At 39.6% G+C, this 22,134-nt stretch overlaps 1 protein-coding gene and 1 long non-coding RNA gene across 3 annotated transcripts in view; one reads left to right on the top strand and one right to left on the bottom strand.

Moving 5' to 3' along the window:
• Window positions 1–22,134, top strand: part of LOC135845231 (sodium-independent sulfate anion transporter-like) — a 75,251-nt gene that overhangs the window by 26,888 nt on the left and 26,229 nt on the right. For both annotated transcript variants that reach the window (XM_065363696.1, XM_065363702.1), the window contains one exon: window positions 3,035–3,188. In XM_065363696.1, the coding sequence (XP_065219768.1) occupies window positions 3,035–3,188 (154 nt within the window). The remainder of the gene's footprint in view (window positions 1–3,034; window positions 3,189–22,134) is intronic.
• On the bottom strand, window positions 18,029–18,748 carry LOC135845224 (uncharacterized). Its single transcript, XR_010558708.1, has 3 exons — window positions 18,638–18,748; window positions 18,345–18,555; window positions 18,029–18,260 (listed from the first exon to the last, which is right to left on the bottom strand). It is a non-coding gene; the product is annotated as an uncharacterized LOC135845224 (long non-coding RNA).

Here is a 22,134-nt window from a genome sequence, read left to right as displayed (position 1 = left end):
CAAAAATCGAAAAACGCACTTTAGCACTTGAAATTTTTACAAGTGATAAATTTTTGCATGATCTTTCGATCTACCTTTGTAAAGTTTGAAAAATCTCGTGGAAGTCTTATGTTGAAACGCAAAATCTGCGATTTCGGCTGACCTGTCGATCAAAAGGCCAACTTTTTTTTGGGCAAGTTTGCATTAAAATGTTCCTTAGGATGTTCCCTTTAAGAAAAAAGTTGTCCCGGAGGATCGGCGGGGGGGGTGCAATTACTCCTATTGTCATTTGCCGGACCATTACTGAATTCAAAAAATTCATCAAATGTTAAAGCAGGAAAATTTATACGAATTTTAGTTTTAAAAATTCCAAGGGTGGAAAAACTGTTTTTCTATTTTTCAAAATGGGTAAGTAATCTTGTTCCACATTTGAAATTTCTAAAAAACTGTCATTCAAATTCATTTTCAAAAGCTTTTGCCCTCACTTCACTCGGGCCTGAAACGAAAAAATCATAATTCAAATTCTAAAATTTTAAAACCAAAAATTAAAGTACATACTAAATCCCTTCAACAATAAACACAGAAGATGAAGCTTTCTTACCTCTCGAAATAGGAATTTTCTACAACTTTTACCTTGTTTCGCTCAGGCTTGTTTGCTTTTCTGCCTCAAAATTACAATTTCCAAAACAAAAACCATTCAAATTCTAAAATTTTGAAACTGAAAAAATATTGATCAACTCCTCACCTAAAAAATATTGTTTTTTTTTTGCTTCTCAAAGTACGAAGTTTGAAAAGCTTCTGCCATCGCTTCGCTCGGGCCTGCTCGCTTTTCTGTTTCAAAATTTACCTAAATTTCCAAAAAAAAAGCTTTGAAATTCATATTTTAAAATTTTAAAACCAAAAAATTACAAGCTAAACTCCTTACATAAAAAATGTAGTTTTTTACGTTTTGAAATTGGAATTTTTAAGAACTCAATTTTTCACAAAAACAAATGGGACTATAATAATTGATCAAAAATGTTAAAAAATAGCCAAAAATATTACAAAATACAAAAAAAAACATCTAGTCGGGGGGCCGCATAAGGATCAATTGCACGCCCCTGCCGATCCTCCAGGACAACTTTTTTCTTAAAGGGGGAGTTCTAAGGAACATTTCTAGCCCTCGTCCTCAAGAAAAAAAAGTGGCCCTACTTACAAGATGCCGGCCATTTTGATTGCCATGTCAGCCAAAATCGTAGATTTTGCGTTCCAACATGGGACTAGCATGAACATTTTTAAACCGTACAGAGGTAGATCAAAAGAGCAGGCAAAAATTCATCACCTGTCAAAATTTCAAGTGCTAAAGTGCGTTTTTCGATTTTTGGTAAATTTTTGAAAATCTAATTTAGGCCAAAAATGAGGGGAAAAATCAAAATTTTACCAAATTGACCAAGAAAGCTGAAATTTGGAATAACTATACCCTATTTTCGACATGCCAAATCGATTAGAAACGGTTTCAAACCGTTTTGAGCAGTTCTGGAGCCTTCAGCAGATTTTTGAAACTCGAAATTTCCACAAAATTTCATCAAAATGGAGTTGGAAAGCCGAAATTAATTCTGCAAACTGATTTCGATGCGCTATGAAGTCGACTGCAGGAGAATTTCAAATCGTTTTGGAGCCTCCAGCAATTTTTTGAAAATTACTGGAGCCTCCAGTAAATTTTTGAAACTTGAAATTTCCCCAAAATTTCATCAAAATGGAGATGGAAAGCTGAAAGTAACTATGCACTCCAATTTTAACACGCTCTGAAGACGACTTCAGGTGGGTTCAAGTCATTTTGGAGCCTCCAGTAGATTTTTGAAACTTGAAATTTTCCAAAATTTCATCAAATGAGGTTAGCAAACCGAAATTCACTCTGCAAACTAATTTCAATACAATTATGAAGGGTTAACGGTGAAAGTCGCCTTAGTCATTTTTTTGTTCACACAACTTTAAACATTTTTTTTCATATTTCATAAATTTTAAAGGGAAAAATGAGTATTGTAATGCATTCTTGGATAGTTGAAGGTGTTTTTTTTAATAGGTACTTGACCATAAATTTTTCACATTACCATTTAAGTAGGACAACAACGTTTTCATTGATTTGTTCAAAAATTGCTTCTGACTAAGGCGACTTTCACAATTAGCCCTTCATATGAAGTTGACTCCATGGTGGGTTCACGTGGTTTTGCAGCTTCCAGCTACTTACTTTTTGAAATTTCAAGTCTCCTAAAGACGCCATGAAACCTTTCAAAAATTCACTGGAGACTCCAAAATGACTTAAAGTTGTTCCGGAGGATCTAAAAAAAACATACAAGACAAAATATTCTAATTGGGTATAAGATCTAAAAATAAAAGCTTTCGTAATAATTTTAGCAAAAAGTAAGATTTTTGAGCAATTATTTTCAACAAAAAAGTTGGACTATTTTCGCAACTTTTTAATAAAAATGCGAGACTTGTCAGTTTTTGGGGATAAGCAAGACTTATTCAGTTTTAGCAAAACGCAAGACTTTTTGGAATCTTTTGCAAAAAAAACTACAATTTTCAAAACTTTTTGCAAAAAACAAGACCTTTTGGCAATTTTGACGAAAATTGAATTTTTTACAAGATATTATTTTTGCGAGAAAACGAGGCATTGATAATTATCAGAAGACAAGACTTTTTAGTAATTTTTAGTGAAAAGTGAGGCTTTTTGCGGTAATTTTTGGAAGAAAAAGTGAGACTTTTTGATAATTTTTGGAAGAAAAAGTAAGACTTCCCTTTCTTTGTGGTATGAAAAAAAAAATAGAATTTTTTCGGTATGAACTTCCTCATTAAATTTGGTCACAATTTGTTCTTTATTTTCCAATCCATACCCAACCTAATATTTAGATGATTTCTAACCCAACGTTCCAAAATTTCAAATAAGTTAAATATGAAAGAATTTCATCAATCCCACCCCTCCCTCCTATATCAATGAGTTTTTATTTAAATTACGGAGCGTCAACATTTTTCACACCTTTGCAATTTCCATAATATTATGTACTGTTTGTTACAGGGATTATCGATGATCGCCGATGATTTCGTGGCCAGAAACCAAAAACTGGTTTTTTATAACGTGAGAGAAGATTTTCAGCGGGCATACAAGCACAGCGGGTATAACAATTTGACGCTATGTTCGGTGGGCGAGAATTTGCACGAGTATCTTTTCAGTAAGTTCAATATACTCGTATAGTATACACGGTCAATAAATTTTAATTCCCAACAAATAGCAAAACTAAGTCCCAAACTCCCCAATTGTGTCGATTTTCTTCGACAAAAAATAAAACCATCGCGTTCTGTAAATCCCAGCTCTTTTTCATTTTCTCTCCTCCACCATCTTGAAATCCTACACACGCTGTCCGAGTACCTATTGGTAAAAATTCCAAATTTCCCACACTTAAATTTTATCCACGACGATAGTAGATCCAATTACATGGAAACCGATTCCATGTTACGCCTCGTATATGTATTAGGTACCTACACGAGATAAAAACAAAACAAAACACTCGATAGTTAATACACATTTGTCGCTATAAAATGGCTTTTAAAGCGACCCCTTTGTCTCTTGAACCCGTTAACGTGCAGTTATTTAGATAAAAACCGAGAAAATGTACGTACATTGTACATTGTTGCACGAATGCGAAGGTGACAGGGACAATATATTATTGAAATTCTTTCGCTTCTCGGATGCGAAGCGAAATACCTGTGTGTGAGATGAGAAACTCCTCTCCGGGCTACCTTTTTTTCATTATTACTGCTTTTTGCGCTGCGCAAAAGAGCGCCGCAAAATTGCGACGTATCAATTTGGAAAAAAGAAAAAAACCTTTCGCACACCGAAACGTAAGTATACGATACGCGTTGCTCATCCTTAATCTTGTTTCCTGCGGATACTCGGATAGCGTTTCTTTTTTCAAGTTGGGCTAATTTTTCATCTTCGGATAGATAATCTAACCTAACGTTCGGGATTACCGTATACAAAGGTATACGCATCGTGAGGTAAATTGATTAGAAAATCTGGCAAATTCGATTTTTCAATAAATAAACCCGGCCTGAGTTATTTCCAAGTGGGCAGAATGAATTCCCTTAACGATTTGAATTGTATGAGCGAATCAAGTCGAAAGTATAGGTAGTCAAATCTTGGCTGAAAAATTGGTCATTTGGAATACCTAAACTTACTTTGCTGCTCGTGATCAATTACTTAGCTGTATAGAGTCGGAGATGGGAAACGATTCGAGGGGAAGAAGGTAAATATATGAATTGAACGAGGAATAATAGACTTATTAGTTATTTGAATTAATACAGGGTGTCTCATTTGAGAAAACTTTCTTGGAGTAAAACAGCAGGTAGTTGTTTTTCAAATTCAAGTAAGCATGTTTGCCAAACTTTGGAATGTGCTAGCAGATTTTGCTTTCCGACATAGGACTCGCAATAAATTTTTTGAACTGGAGAAAGCTAGATCGAAAAAGCATGCAAAAATTCATCATCAACCAAAATTTCAAGTGCCAAAGTGCATTTTTTTTATTTTTGGTAAATTTTTAAAAATCAAGCCACCTAAAAATCAGAAAAAAATCAAAATTTTACCAAATTGAGGTAGAGAGCTGAAATTTGGGATACACCCTATTTCTGACCTTCCAAATCGATCGGAAAATGTTTCAAACCGTTTTGAGCAGTTCTGGAGCCTCCAGCAGATTTTTGAAACTTGAAATTTTCAAAGAATTTCATCTGGAATAAATTAGAAAGCTGTAATTTACATTATACCTTACAATTTAAAGATATCAAGTCGATTTGAGGTGGTTTCAAACTGATCTGGAGCCTCCAGCAGATTTTTGAAAGTTGAAATTTTCAAAGAATTTTATTCGAAATGAATTGAAAAGCTGAAATTTACTTCACATCCCAAAATTTCGACATATTACGTCGATTTAAGTAGTTTCAAACCGTCCTGGAGCCTCCAGCAGATTTTCGAAAGTTGAAATTTTCAAAGAATTTTATCCGAAATGAATTGGAAAGCTATGATTTACTTCATACCCTAAAATTTCGACGGATCAAGTCCATTTGAGGTAGTTTCAAACCGTCCTGGAGCCTCCAGCAGATTTTCGGAAGTTGAAATTTTCATATAATTTTATCCGGAATAAATTAGAAAGCTATAATTTACTGTATACCTTACAATTTCAAGATATCAAGTCGATTTGAGGTGGTTTCAAACTGATCTGGAGCCTCCAGCAGATTTTTGAAAGTTGAAATTTTCAAAGAATTTTATTCGAAATGAATTGAAAAGCTGAAATTTACTTCACATCCCAAAATTTCGACATATTACGTCGATTTAAGTAGTTTCAAACCGTCCTGGAGCCTCCAGCAGATTTTCGAAAGTTGAAATTTTCAAAGAATTTTATCCGAAATGAATTGGAAAGCTATGATTTACTTCATACCCTAAAATTTCGACGGATCAAGTCCATTTGAGGTAGTTTCAAACCGTCCTGGAGCCTCCAGCAGATTTTCGGAAGTTGAAATTTTCATATAATTTTATCCGGAATAAATTAGAAAGCTATAATTTACTGTATACCTTACAATTTCAAGATATCAAGTCGATTTGAGGTAGTTTCAAACTGTCCTGGAGCCTCCAGCAGATTTTTGAAATTTGAAATTTTTAAAGAATTTCATCTGGAATGAATTAGAAAGCTAAAATTTACTTCACACTCTAAAATGTGTAAGAGGGTAAAATGACTTAAAGCAGTGATTGGTAATGTGACTTACGATGGTTGCTATTGTGTTGTTTCCAAGAAATATCCCTTAGAGTATTTCTACTAAATACTCACCGGAATACCTCACATGCTCGGCTAGGGCGTGAGTAGGAAATGGTTGCTTTTACACTCTTAACATATGATCATACACACCATAAATAATAACAAGTTATACACGAGAATAATATTTAATGTGTGCAATATTAACAACACGTTACATGATTAGCACATATGTAAATGTACTAGTTAACATGACACTTTCTTAAACTAAATATACACACGTTGGTGTTACACACTGTGGTGTAGGTTTGGATAAGTGATCTCCTCTGGCAAGGAGATCTAACTTATTCACACTGATATGTGCAAGTACTTACCCAGAGTGGCGACGAGTAGATCATCACTCCTTCTCGTCTATTGAATGAATATACTAAACACTAATTAAAACTAAAGCACTAAATATAACACTTAACACTCGAGAGTAAAACTTATACTTAAATGACTGCATTAACCCATTAACCGTGAATAACATACCCGCGTGCACTCGGATACATTACTGGCGTTCTGTACTCTCGTCGCTTGGCTCGTATGGCTAGCTGACGAGAATACAACGCAGTGTTGCCTTAGTGCAACGCAGTGTTACCATGTGGGCGAGCCCTATACATACCACGTACGGCATAGTAGTATATCACATATGCCCCTCTGAGGTTTGCTCGATGGCGTAACCAGCGGAGAAAAGCACGGATAAAAACATGATATACTATGCATGTACGTGGCAGCGGAGCTGTCCCCCTGCCCCCCTGCGTTTCTACGATGAGAATGGCAGAGGCATACGGTAAAGAATAACTTAGACAAGAGAAAATAAATTACTCGACCATCAAGGCCCAGCAACAGATTCATGTATGGGTGGTACCGCGTAATAATCAAAAAATGGTATTCAAATTTCAAATTTTGTGCTTGGTAGCCTCGCTGCATTGGATATATGTATATGTAACATCTTGTATGTTACGTCCATTTTTCGAAATCGCTCACTGCGACGTCTGCAAGAAATCTGTCATTTTTTGAGGTTGATAATGCGAAAAATGGCACGTGCCTGCCGGATCGCGATTATCGATATGCAAAATAATGACACAGCGATTTCTGCAATTCTCGCAGAGGATTCGCAGGCTGGGAAACCTGTTATTATAGTATATCCTTCTTGCAGCGTTGTCCGTCTGAACATATTATAACACTTTAATTGTGTTAAAATTGGCATTTTTGATAACACGAAAGCTCGAACAACACCAACTACGAAAAGAAACTGGCTTCTTTAATTGAAGCTGTGTCATCGGTTTCGTGTGTGTCATGACTTGCAGAAAGGTAGTCATCGCTACATTTCCTGTTGGAACCCGTAACCGGTTCCGTGCAAGTCGTGGCACTTATCAGGCAGCGTACCTGTCTTTTTCGGTAACGTCCTCACCCGTGGAATCCTCCAGGACCATGCCTGATTTCTTCCAGATACGGGGTGCGTACCGTGGCAGAGTACCAATTATTAATATGTTCTTGTGCGGTTCTTTTAATGGTTCGTAAACCATGCTACCAAGTTTCCTCTCAATTCCCTAGGTGTCAGCATCCCATTCGGACATACTTGCAACATCTTCTATGTTACTTTTCGATTCCAATCGCCAAGTCGCTGGGACAAATACAACGATTTATTTTCCAGCGAATGGGCGCGTGGTCATTTTCGGTAACTTCACTACTTCGTCTTCTGCGAAACCGTAAACTGTTACTGTCCGAGTCTGTTTCTTCGAGTAACGTTACAAGTATCCGCTTGCTGACTAGGTAGGTGAGTACCGAGGCAGAGAACCGAAATAGTGCATGTCCTTTGGATGGGTTTCAATTGGTTCGACGACCAAGAGTGCTGATCAGCGGTCTTCCTGATTTGAACATGCGTATATAACACCTTGTGTGTTACAGTTCATTTTTTGGATCACATCGCCAATGATCAAGGTAACAATCGCCCTAGCAGGCGGTTCTTTCCATTGGCAATGGAGATGGCAATACCGTGCTCTCGAACAAGCTGCATTGCGCAAGGTTGTCGGCATGGTATGCCTCCATGGCAGAGTACCAATTAATAGCATGTCCTTTTTTCAGGGTGTAAAGGGTTCGTAAACCTCGACCACTAATTTACCAATTTTGAACTTGCTGTAATTCGTGAACCAGTTAAATAATACCTTGCATCTACACGACGGTAGTTGCATTTACCAACACGGTAAAAATAAACTCTCCGAGCATACTAATATAACACCTGGTGTGTTACGGTCTATTTTCGGTAATATCATCTACACAGCCCAAAGGTGAAGAAGTCTTTGAGCACAAGTCTCCTCAAGATCTCGCGATTTGATGGTGACTTGTCCCAAGTTCTCAGCATCTTGGCGCGTAGACGTACCGTGGCAGAGTACCAATTATTAATATGCTCCTAGTGGAGGTGTTACGAGCGGCTTACAAAATCCGACCTGATAGTCGATTAAAGCGCATACTTCAACTAGTTGTCATTACAAGCAAGGTGACAAGGCCGAAATGAGCTTTCAGATACGATTCGACGATCGTTTTCCTATGGCTCGAAAGACTCGATCAGTTTATCGTGTGAGAACTACACCGCGGTAGTTCTAATTACCATCGCGGTAATTGTGCTCCCTGAACATTGTATCACCTCGTGGAGATACTATCTGTCATTTTTTGGTAATAACACCCAGCGTTGAAAAAATAGTGGGTGTTTACCCAGGCAGAGTACCTGTTGTCTTTTTGGTAATGGCCCAAAGTTTCCGAAAAAATCGTGCAGAATTTTAACAGCCACTTCGGTATTCCCCAGGCAGAGCACCTGTTAAATTAATGTTCTTCTAGGAGACTTGCGGCTTACATTTCCAACCTGAATGTCGGAGAAGGCGCTTTGCAACTGATCGTTTTATTTGAGAGGAAGGTCAGTTTATCTTTTAAAGGGACTGCACCGCGGTAATCCCGAATACCATCGCGGTAATTCATTTAGCTCTCTGAACATTTGTAACGTTCTTGCGTTACGTACGAAATTGGAATTATTCACGGAGCCATCGGAACTCTGTCCAGTGGAACTCGCGCCGTCTCGGTTGGACGGGAAGCGTGATAATTCTTCATTTTAGGTCACGTTCGGATAGCGTGAGCTCGCCTCAATCTAAGACTCTAGAAAGAGAGAGGCTCGATAGGTATCGCGTATCCGATTCGTGCCTTGGCAGAGTACCTCTTATTTTAATGTTCTTGTGAGAGCGAGCGACTTACATTTCCAACCTGAATGTCGGATAATGCGCATTCAACTGACCCGTTGTTGCTTGTTGAGGGCTGCGGTCCAATAAATAAATAAATAAATGGTTGCGTTCGATGACGCATCCTATGTCAACCAGGACAAAAAGAGTGCTCTTTAAACTTGCTACACCTGTTGTGTTGCATATATCGTTCAAAGAGACTTTGCGGCTTACAGTATCAACCTGTTTGTCGATTCATGCGCCATCTTATCCTGAGGTGGTAAAATATCAGACTGCGTGACAATCGATTCTAGCAAATCAATTCTTCGAGTTTGCACGGGTATGTAGTACCAATTCGGCGATTGGTGCTGACGTGAGATAACTTCAACGAGTTGTCATCACGCTTAACGAATTGCAATATACGGCGATATTGCATTAAGGGTTTGCATAATAGAAAAGAGAAAATATAAAGTAAAAAACTCTTCGAAAGTGCAAACAATTAAACAAATAACACTATTACGAATGAGGTCGCTTCTACCTTCGACGAGGTAGTAACGAACAGTAGGAACTATGTACAAATTAACGAAAATTAATACTAGAACATAAAAAAGTAAAAAAATACAAAACAACTAACAAATTAAGGTGACAAACACATCACTGGGTGAAAATTCAAACAAGAAATAATATGAAATGTTACAAAAGAGAATTAATACTAATCAAAGGAACAAAAACGTCATCACCGTGATACATCAATCACAAAAAATTAAGTCTTCTAAAAATTAGTTCAAAACGAAAATACAAGTAACAGAAAATTCATACACGTAGGTATGTAATTTGAAAACAAAAGAAAAAGTAATTTTAACATGATATTTACATAACAGCCATGATGAGAATAAAAACAATAAAAACTTTGAAATATCTGCACGCAGGCAGGTTTGACAAAGAAAATACAAAATGCAAAAAAAAAAAAAAATTATTTACAAAGAAAAATTTACAATGGTAGTATCGAAAAAACTGGTCATTGCGGTGCAATTCGAATGTCATCGACGTAAGTAAGCGGCGCGGTGACTCGTTCCAATAGGATCGTGAACGGATGTGCCGTCGGCGCTTCGTTGAGCGGTAGACGATTGAATTCCGTGTTCGGCTCGGGCTCATACCGCGACTGGAGTATCTCATCGACGATGGAATCATAGCGGTTGAGGGGACGTGCCGTTGATCGCCGATGGACCTGAGTCCAGGCGATTTGTCGCTGATCGGTCGCATGTGCCAGTCCCAGGATTGGTTGAAGTTGCGGCTCGTCGTTGGCATTGCGGGTGATCTCATAATATCGCCGCTCTTCGCCGTTTGGCATTACCGTGATAATGTCGGTTGCTTCCGGAGTTGGCGGTCGGTGAGTGAGAATATTTGGCTGGAACCTTTGACGACGCTCGACGGTGTCATCGTTCGGTGCGAGTAAACGTCTGAACACTGGGTGCCACGGTGGAATAATTGGCCATGGTCGGACTGGAACTTCGTTGCCTCGGACTGGTCCGTGTAACGCGTCCAACGACGGCTTTCGGAACGAATGCCCTACTGGCATTTTCGATACGCAAACCATTTTTTCGATACTGTTGAAAAAATATAAAGTATTAGAATTGGCAGTAAAAAACTCAACAAACTACGACGAGTTTGTAACATAGAGAAAAGACCACCAATTCGACGATTGGGATATAATTCTATTTTTCGATCAACTCCTGTTAGAGAAGTTCGAAAGTTGATGTATTGAAAGTTTCAACAATTCGACGATTGTGAGCTTTCAATGTTGTAAATTTGCCAAATTAAGTCTGTGTAGAGTAACAGCAGTGCAAACCACAGTATGAAATACTCTTTGTCGAGTTCAATTGAACGAGTTATTGTCGATACATAGAAGCAGTCATCTTGATTATGACATCTAATGCTTATGTGCGCAGTTTTTTCAGATAGGGCATACGTTACTGTGAATGCGTGCACCAATCTGTCGACGAAGCGCAGTATGTAATAAATATCATTGAAGGCACACCAGCGTTCTTGAATATTCATTATTGCTGTAATCAAAATAATATCGACAAAGTAAATGAGATACATTGATTCAAAATCTTGTATTCTGATATCAAAATTGTACAAAACTGCTTATTACTATTACGACAGTGAGTTTTGGCAAATTTAAGAGAACGAGAAATGATAATGATAAAAAATTATTAACTATTTACAAAGAAAACGCGAGTTGGTTTAAAGATCTTCGTCGTCTTCATCCTCCTCGTCGTCTTCACCTTCATCGTCGTTTGAAGGTTCAATTGCCGGTACACCCGTTTGCTGTACTCCTTCGTCGAGGAGCGCTGCTTCGGTGCGTGGTGATACTGGCTGTTGAGATTCTTCGTCGTTGCGAGGACTCTCATTAGTCAGATCATAAGTACCAACGAGATGAGCCGGCTCGGTAGTTTCAATCGCTTCAGTAGTAACTACGGTGGTTACTACTTGTCGGATGGTAGTAAACTCATCATTCTCTACGGAATGTAGAGTTAAAGTCGTATCCTGTACCGCTGTATCAACCTTTGTTAGAGTGCGCTGTTCGATTGACTGCGCTCCTCGAGGTAGTTCCTCCTCGGCGGAAGGATCTACCGTCTTGGTGAGATCGATAGTTTTGAGCGGTTTATCAAGTTCCGCTGATTCGGTTAAGTCGACCGTTTTCACTGGTTTCTCATGCGGCGTTGATTCTGTTAAATCAAGCTTCGGCACGAGTACCTTTGGCTGAGTGCCGACTGTTCCTTCCGTCGCAGGATGTTCAGCTTCAGTTTGCACCTTCGGTTGCGACTGTTTACCGAATACCTTTTTGAGAACTAAGTTGCGCTTAAGCGCTGCGTTTACTCGCTGCTGCTTTGCGCGCTGCTGTCTCGGAATGTACGTCAGTAACGTTTGCGGTGGCGAGAGCTTAGTTTTTATCGAGCTGCGTGACTTGCGCGGTTTTGACTTAACGACTTTCGTTGTGTCGCTTTCCGATGCAGAAGCAGAGGTCGTTGAGTCGGTAGGTTCAGGTACACCCTCGGTATTGCCGAATATCTCGTACATTCGTCGCTCCGTTTCGGTAGGAGGTTTACCCGATGGTGGAGTTTTTACCATGAACCCAATGTATTTGTCGTTATCGATAGTCGGGTTAGGTTTAAGACCGGTGTTGAGTACGGACGACTCATCTCCCGATTTTACCTTGCGATCTTTTGATTTATTCGACGATCGGTGCTCTGAGCGGGAGCGTTCTCTTGCTTTGGAGGTTGCGCGGGATGGAGTTTTAGACGAGCTTTGCTTAGACTTGTTTCTTGAATCTTCCGACGAGTTCCCGGATTGTTCAGAAACATTGCGGGCTGGTTTCTCCTTCGACGAGGAGATGCCGGCTTTCGCATTGTCGGCCTCTTTTTTCCACTCCATCTTTTCCTTCAGCGATTCGCGCGATTTGGCATCTGCGGCTAGTCGCTCCTGCTCTTTCGCTTTACTAGCTTTTACATCGGCTTGAATTTTAGTGAGGACTTTGGCGCGTTCGATCACCTCTTTGTCGATAAGCGGTTTCTGTTCGTCGTCAGAAAAACCTACATTTGTTAGGTGCAAGCCACTGTATGGTGAAATCTCAACTTTCGTTGAAGTTGTTGATTTCGCCTTTTGGTTTCGCGGATCTAGCGGATGACATCCAGGTGTCGCTGTACCCACTTTGGGGTATGGCGGCGTACCCACTGCTTTATTTCCCAGGTAATTCGCTGTTGCCTGCTGCAACTGCGAGTTTACGTAGGATGGTGACAGGGTGTCGGTTACGATGTCATTCGGGCTTTGCTGGAACGACGATTTTGGCAGATTGAACTGCGGCATCACTGGTGCGGAAGTTTGTTGCGAATCGACGTTCGTATCAAGCTTCGCTTTTGATGTTGGGGGCGTTGCAGGTGATGATGCGGCGCTATTAGCGTTATTCAACTCGACGGTTGAATCGCTTTTTTCGATAACTGGTTCCGGAATAAATACGGCTGCGATACAGTTTGCTACTTTTTGGTATGTAGCTTTCGTATACTTCGGGCCAAGCTCGTCCACTGATGCCAACTCGAGGTTCAAATCGTTAAGCAAATGGCCCGCTACCATATATTGGAATTTTCCGTTTCCCCAGTTGTACGTAAAGGTTTGGGTAATTTGCCGGAATGTGTTATTGTGCAATCGGCCGCTCGCATTCGGTGGCAGCATGATTACCTGTTCGACTTTTTTATCTCCTAAAACTTCAATGAGTTTCCGGAAATTTAGGTCGAAGGTATTCGGTGGCGTAAATGAGAAGATGTCGAACGTGCCAATAGATATCATGAGATTTTTCGGGATTTGTTTTAATTCGACGATTAACTCAATCAATTCCGAAATCTTCATGTCGCGCTTATACATGCGCTTATCTATGTTGTCATGATATGGTTTGCCTTCCGTAATCGCATGCATGATACCATGAGCATGGATGTCGCCTACAATCCAATATTTGTACGCGAACAGAGCCATAACGGGTTTTGCTTCGCCGATTTTCAAACCGCAGACCGAAAAGTGTTGCGGGTAGGCATTCGTTGGGTAGAATGGCGCTAACACTTCGTGCGTTACCTCCGGGTATCGTGAATCAAAGGTGTCTCGATTTGCTTTTGTATTGGACTGTTTTCCCGGTTTTGCCCGCTTTTTCTTTTTTGGTACAACCGCCGGAGACTGGTTCGCCGTTGGTTGAGCGCTTTCGGTTTGATTCGGTACGTTCAAATTCGCGTTCGGATCAACGGAATTCTGCGTGTTGGCGGTATCAGGCGCGCTAGAGTTCGACTGCTCGCCACTTTGAGCGAGTGGTCTTCCCCAGTAGTCTGTTTCCTTCTTTTGCGGGAAATTCCAGTAAGATGAGATTGGCGAGTGTGAACTTGCATCCGGTACAGTCGGCGCTGTACCCGGTTGCACGAACGGGATTTTGAAACTAATAAGCGCCCCGTCGGCCGCGTCCTCGACGTGAGCGAGTGTCCGTGGGGCGGTTGTCGTAGCGGCGTTCGTCGTACCGTCGATTATCGTAGCGTTCGTCGTAGCGTCCGTCGCTGCGTTCGTCGTAGCGTTCGTCGCGGCGTTCGCTGCGGCGCCTGTTATGATCGGGAAACCGGGCGGCGGGCGGTGGAGGCCTTGCGTAAGGTTGCTCACGGTAGCGGCGTTTGTTTGAGGTATCCCTGCGCCCACCGGCGTGGGCGCGGGGATACCTCTTTCCGCGTTTTTTGACGGCTTCGGAACTTTCGGCGTGACCTTTGGTGTACTGTTGTTGACCGGAGGTGGTGGCGGGAACGGTGACGGTACAAACCCCTGGCAGAGCTCGTTTGTCGCCGCGGTGGTTGCCGTGGTCGTCGAAATCGGCGTCGTATTCGTCGGTAAGGTGGCCGTAACCGCCGGCAGCGAAGCTGGCGTCGTCGCATTCGAGCTGGTCGCAGATTGCTGGTTCAAGTGACTGGCTATCGCTGTGGAGCTCGGGAACAGCGATGACATTTTGGCTTTACGTAGTGTTTCGTATTTTGCTGTGGTGGTTTCCAGTTGAGCTTTCAAACTCGCGATCATATTATTGGCATCAGTCAATTGTACTTCGAAATCTGACATTTTCTTGTACATGTCTTCGGACAAATCTTGTTGTAGTTCTCTGTCGGTATGCAACTGAGCGATTTCCCTACGGAGAGCTTGCAACTCGCCGGTTGCGGCTTCCGTAGGTTCAGGCGTCGAGATTTGAATACGAGTTACCTCTACCTTGTAGCAGATGTCCTCGCTCACATCTCGTTCGCATCCAATATGTGTACACTTAGTCAACTGCACGCCGGCAGGATTTCGAAGTTCGGAGTTTTTTATCGCTTTCATGATGCAGCTCTTATGATAAAGATGCTGACACTTGGTTATGTAGATTGATTCGGGAACCTTTTTGTCGCCTCCATGCTGCTTGCCTGGTGACGTAATCACCAAACCGCATTTGTCGCATGCGAGATGCGTAGATTCTGCCATCACTGTGAACAGAAATGCGACGAGGTGTTAAACGAAGTTGTAAGGCAATACCGATTTAGCGAAAAAATAAATGTTGAATAATTATTCGAAAACAAATCGGCATGGTGGGCCTATTGTCTTTACGTTAACACTGCTTAGTATATTAAAAGCATATTAATCGTACGAGTTTGTACTTACCACAGGAGCTGACGACAAATATTTAAAATTGAAACGAGAAACGAAAATACTATACTCGAAATAAGTAATAGTTACTTACGATAGCAGCGCAAAAATAAGACGCGAAGACAGAATACGAAGATTCAAAAACGCATTAGCAAAACATATAGCAAGAGCAAAGGCATGTACTCGGTAGCACGTGAAACGAAATAATGATTTCGATAGTTGGATCAGGTTCGTCGTTGCTTCCAACTGCCGAGTCTTTCCCCCACTTCGCTACTCGGCGGCAGCGAACGGGATTGGTCGAACTCGGCGTTGTGTTGGTAGCGATGCGCTCGAACGGCAGGTTTTGACTATAACCTTCTAGAATGTTCTAAGCAGAAAATATCAGACGGCGCCGATTTTCCTGGAACGGGTTTGTCAAAATGTGCGCTTAAATGCGCAGTTCGGCGGTCTTCTTTGTTAAGATAAAACTACGTCGCATTTAGATCGAATTTTTTAACGGCCTGTCAGCCATTTTGATATCGCTACAAGTCACGTCGCTTTCTTTTCTCCGAAATCGAACATCTGCCTTTTGCTAAATGCGCATTTCTGCTTTGTCTCGAAATTATTGCGTCAGATTTCATCATCGATTCCAATCTTTTATCGGATTCGATGGTTGAAATTTGCGTGCTGGTGGTTTTTGTTATTATCACCTCGAAATTCTAATTATTCAAATTTCTATTTGTCATCAATTAAATATTACTACTCCTGTGGTTTTTATTTATGTCCTTTTTAGGTATTTGTTCGAAGAAATTTGCGTCACAGTCTTTTACTGTATTGCAAAAATTTCGTGAAAAAATATCCAAAATCTATTATTTCGGTCATTTTATTCACGTTTTGGAATTTTCAAAATTACATTTTGAGATTTGAAATAATTTCGAGTCAACAAAATTTTATTTATTTTGGGCTCTTAATTAATTTCAAAAATTTCTCATTGCCTCGAAAACGCTTTGCAATGCACGAATCTAATTTTCTCGCAAACATGAGGGCATATGTATGTGAAAAATGAATTTCAAAATCTATTATTTCGAAAAACATTTCGAACTTGTCTGTGTTAGAAAATTGCGTTTTCGTAATTTTGTTTTTTCGAATTTTGAGTTGCAGTGTTAAGAAAGGGCATATGGATTTGTACATGAATCTCAGTATACTAACTAAGTTTTACCTGTACGAATAGTTCCAAAGGTAACTTTCTGAATAAAGTTGCCAAGTTGTTGATTTATTCCAATTCGAATTCTATTTTTTCTGATTACTTTTTAACTGCTACCTTCTGTTGTGAAAATCTGATTATTTTCATCATACTCGTAGTTGTTTCATCGAGAAAAAACAAACATTGTATTACTTAACACTGATACTGGCAATTTCAAACGACTACATAATTAGTCACTGTACCTGTATTTTCTACTTCTAAATGCTACGTCTGGCAACGTTGCTATATTCCATTTGTACCGCTGGCGGTATTTTATACTACGATAAAATTTGCTCGCCCTTCGTATACGATCTGGAATCTGTATGAAAATACGTGAACGTTATTAGCGATCATAATTTCTAAATAAATTATTACTGCTAATTATTCATAAATCTAGGTTGATTTAGTACTGTTATTTGGTCTTCGTATAATCGGTTTCAGTTTCGTAGCTCTTTTAGCTGTTTTTGAAATTTTAAACTAAGAGACCATCGGTATTTTCTGCGTGGCTTCTCCTAGCTGATTTATTTCGCAGAATCATTATTAATTGAGACCGGTTACGTCTACGTAGCTCTTCCTAGCTACAATCATTTTACTCACCGGTAAATTGACCGTAGGTATTCTGCTAATGAACGTTCGTTAAAATTATCTTTCATTTGCGTATCTGAATTGACTAAATTATTCGCTAGTTATGAATGATTTGATTTGGTTCGCTGCTAATTTGTAATTTTGAATTTTACTCACCTTGGAATATTTTTCAAAATACTAAATCGGAGAATTAGCGTTTGAAACCAAATCACCAAGTACCTACTGTTTTACTTACGTTGAAGTACGCAGTTTTTACTCAGCGATCACTATTTTGAAAGATAATTACTGTAACGTTCGGTTTCGTCTACGTAGCTCATTTTATAATTTGGAAATAAACACTGTCTGAACAATCTGTACTCTGAGAGATCGTCTGGTACTCATTACTTACTTACATTGAAGTATGTAATTGGTACTTACGTGATATTTTATTTTACCATAAAGAAAATTTTGCATCAACGTTCGGTTTCATCTTCGTAGCTCTTCCACGTTAGAATCATTCCACTCGCCGGTGAATTGATCGTAGATGTAATGCTAACTTTCAAAATCTAATCATAAGTTCGAAACCAACTCTTATTAGAGTAATTTTCAACTCACGTAGCTTGTTGCTAACTATTTTGAAACGAAAACCGAATGCGATGAATTCATTGTAGAGATTCACTTTACCATTGATGTGTAATATTCACGTTGCTTGCTTTTATCATCGAATAATTTAGTATACAAATAAACTTCGAGTTGTTACCTGAATTTGTATTTGTAGTTATTCGATGTATTTTTTATTTCAGCCTTCATCATTGCTTAATTGCAGCTTCCATTTTTCTTGAGCGCTAAATAATCGATTGAGAACGATATTAGTATCGAGTTTGATTAAAATACTCTCAAGCTGTTGAGTTGTTAATTATGTGAGGCATATGTTGAACGTTAGGTTACTTCCTACGAAGTATCCATTTGTTCATTTGCGTGTAATTGAGCTGTATGAGAGCGTACATTGTTTACTTTCGGCGAAGTATGCAATGTTAAGCTGTGCAATGAGAGTGTGAATGACTAATTAAAGCAAGCGGTACGAAATACATTTATATTTTAAGGTATAGGAAACAAGTACGGAAATGCAAATTGATACGATATGACTAAATTAATCACGACGATGATCACATCTTGTATGTGTTTCATTGTCGCAATCTGGTGCGCTGATTCACCCGCAAATACGTCGATTCGCTGGAATTTCTGCGCCGTCGTTATCGTATTAATTAATTACTCCTTGATTCAACAAATAAATCACATGTCATTGGTTAGATTTATTAATGGTGATGATTATTCAGAGTGTTAACGAAAAATATATACCTGATAGTGGTTGGTATTTTCCGTGAGATTATCCCACCACTCCAGGTAGGACAACTGAATCCATTTCGGCGTTTCATTACCGTTGTTATTTCTAACGTAACATTTTCTGAAGATTTCGCCGTTGATTTTTCTAATACGACACGTCTGACGAATACGTTGCGTCGATATAGTGTGCTCGTGGTGGACAATATTCGGTTGGGCTTCCATTTTTCTGTTAAAAAATTGAAGCGAAATTAATGAGATTACTCGATGTTAGTTTGAACTGAATGTTGCGTAATTGAAGGTTTACTTACTCGTTTCAATACAGCTGGCACTGTAGAAATCGATGAACAGTAATTTAATACGTAGATGAACCTTAAAACAGCTTCAATTATTCAAAAAGATCGCAATTTTACTTGGAACAACTTATAAGTCAGTCAAATTTTCCTTCGAAGTAATGAAATGGTGATAAGAGCACATTTTCGCCGGTGTTATTTCGTCAGAGTGCATGCGGATGCGGTGGCTCACGTTTTTGCCCGTAACGTAACGCGTAACGTTTCACGTAGCGTTATTTTTTCGAAAATTTCAGATTTTACTCAAATTTTCGCGTTTTAGCTATCTAAACCGAGTATTGGCTATTACGTGACTATTCCCTTGTGGAATATTTACGTGTTTAGTGGTTCTCAAAGTTAAACTTCAGTTTTTTACCGAATTTCAACTTAGAAAGAAATCCAAACTTGGTCAATATTGTAGTTAAATTTCAGTCTTTTACCGAATTTTAACTTGTCGAGACTTGTAATAGAGCATACGTGATTTGTGATTATTCAAAAATCTAATTATTTTCGAAATTGATCATTTTAAATGCCCCAGTCCGCGTTTACGTATGTTTGGTTGTATTTTCAAAACTAATTATTTGAAATTTAAAACTTTTTCTCGTATTTGTGATTCATTCTGACTGTTTTAATTTCCTGTTTGAAATTTTGCCAATCAGAATAAATTTACATTGTGACTTGGATTTCGGCGAATCCTGGTCTGTGGCGTATTTTGGTCACTATCTGGTTATAGTGTTCAAAATTTCCAGTTATGAGTTTACCAAATAAAATGACTAATTTCAGATTTTGTTAAGTAACCAGCCATTCATGGCGTTGGTAATTGTACTCTTTAAAAATTGAGCAATTGCATTTTCATTTCTAGGTATTTTACACTGAGGTGGAATTTCAACCTTTATGATTTCCCCTTCCAGTTTATATTCTGGTGGGAGAGAAATGAAAATGTTAATTTCATTTTCCTCAGGATTAATCTCAACTGTGACTTTATTGATCTCTAAGTTTCTCGGTTCCACAGTATAGACTTCTTGTAAGTCTTCTGTGGTCGATTGTTCTGAGTCTTCAATAAAATAACTTTTGTAAAGACTTTTCTCAGAGTAATGATATGGGACAATCTGATGGAAATCATAGGTTCTAAGTGGGTCTTGACCCATACGCATCAGGCGTGCCTTGATTCTCTCAGATTTTCTCTGAGATTTAGTCAATTTATTCGGATCCTTTGCCGGTTGTGCGCTGCCTCCTGTCGTCAAATCTCCTGTTTGAGATTGCGACATTGAAGGTTGCGGCTCCGCGGCGTTTGTCACAATTTTAGGTGTCTTTGGAGGTCGACCTCGCGGCTTCCTAACAGAAGGAGCGAGTTGTGCACTTTGTTTGGGTGTGGCTGCGGATGCCCCAGTCGAAGTTGAGGATTCTGGTTGATCCTCTGTGCTCGTCTGAGTTTCCCCAGTAGCATTGGTATTTTGAGCTGAGTCATTTGGATCAACTTCCTCTCGTAAATCAGTGGATGTTGATTCCGTAGACTGTTGTTCAGTTGGCACTTCACCATTTACTGCAGTTTCAGTAATCGGTGGGTTGTGCACTTCAACTTCTACTTGCAGTTCGGTAGCTGTTGAAGTACTGGCTTGATCGCGTTTTTCAGCTCTTTGTTGTGCTCGAAGGTCGCGTGCTGTATTTTCAAGCTGTCGTAAAATAGCAGGTGATGCTTTTGCAATGTCACGCTCATTAATACCGACACCTTGCGGTGCACGAGTTGGCGGGTCGTCAACGTCTTCCTCGCTGTCAGACATTGCTTCGCGAGCTTTGAACAAAAATTCTTTGATTTTTTCTTCAATAGAACGCTGGTCTAGTAGAGATTTGAGACAGTCGCTTTTTTCCATGTCTTCGATATTTTTACTAGTTAGGAATAGCGTTAACTGTCTTATGTTCGAAATTCTATCTACAGTTGTTCCATCTGTAGGTTTCAGAAGGTAACTGTTGAAACCTGACCATTTTATTACTATAAAAGGTCCATGTTTCTTTTGATAAAGTTTCGCAGCTGTTCTTTTTTCGAAACTTGACTGTTTGTGGTTAGTAATTAAAACCATATCGCCGGGTTGCAAATATGTAGGATCAACGTGCGTTTTGTTGAAGCAATATTCTTCTTCAATACGCTTTTGACGTCTTTTTTCTCTAATAAATGCTTCAACGGCTTGGCGATCAGTCAAATTCCCGCTTCTGTCTTCTTGCCATTCACTCGTATACACAGCTTTTTTAGCTAACATATCTGCTATGATGTTAGTGTATTCTACTTTGCGTGCGTATACGTGCTGAAATTCTACATCTTCGAGCTCTTGCCTGATAGCAAGAATACGTTGTAATAGTTCAGCATGATGAACTGGCTTGTTTCGGGAATTCTTCCAATTATTGGTTTTCCAAATCGAGCATGTGTTCGTTAGCGCTTTGATTACGTAATTCGAATCTGATAACAATTTTATCTTCTTAACGCCGTTATCTCGTAATATTTCGAGCGCAATAATTATTGCCATTAGTTCGGCGTAATTGTTCGTAACCTGGAATTCTGTGCTTACAATCCTGTCAGATATGTTAGCAGTTGAACCCGGTTTGAAACAAATTCCTATTCCAGCGATAGCTTCGGGTGAGCCATTTTTGGAACAGGCGCCGTCTGCTGTGACTCTGGCATAGCCATTGTTGTCGATAAAGACTTCCTGTTCATCGGACGGGATGTCAAATATCTTGAGTTCGCGGCTTCGACATTCCTCAATGGTTATTGATGGAATTTGGTTGTTTTCGTTCTGATCGTGTAATCTTGCTAACGCATCTCGAAAATTGAAGGTTCGTATTTCAGTTGGAAAACCTGGAATCGTCGTGTCTGGTATAAACCAAGCCTCGTTGGGCTTGAAACCAAACGACGTTGGTGTGTTGTTAATTTCGTTTTGGATTTCTCCAACGAATTTACTCCAACCAAGATGAGTGCGATATGGATCATAAACTTCGTTGAGTTTGACACGTAACTTATCGCCTATTACTCTCATTGTTCGTTCCACTGAAGAACTTTGAGGGTTGTAAGCTGTCGTGTGTGCAACTTTGATCTCGCATTTTTCCAGCAAATTGTACCAGGAATCGGAAATAAATTGCGTACCGTTGTCAGTGATCACTTTTTTGATCTTGACATCGTGGATTTCAATTTCAAATAAAATTGATTCCATTGCGTTGCAAACTACTTTCTTTTGAATCCTGTGCATGTCTCGAAGCCAGACACGACTGGTAAAGATTTCTTTTGCAACTAGCAAGTATTTCGGATCGTTCTTTAATGCTGGAACTGGTCCATATATGTCTACCGATAGCACGTCGCCAATGGCGTACGCCTCTATTTGAGCGTATTCCAGGACTTTGTGCTTCGCGTAGTTCTTGTTCACTTTGCATATAATGCAGGTGTTTGTAATATCGCGTATATACGCGAGTGAACTAGGATGGTAGTATAGTTG

Source organism: Planococcus citri, chromosome 1 (genome assembly GCF_950023065.1).
Source record: "Planococcus citri chromosome 1, ihPlaCitr1.1, whole genome shotgun sequence".
Lineage (NCBI taxonomy): Eukaryota > Metazoa > Arthropoda > Insecta > Hemiptera > Pseudococcidae > Planococcus > Planococcus citri.
Note: the sequence above shows the minus strand (reverse complement) of the source record. Positions and strands in the feature narration are given on the sequence as shown.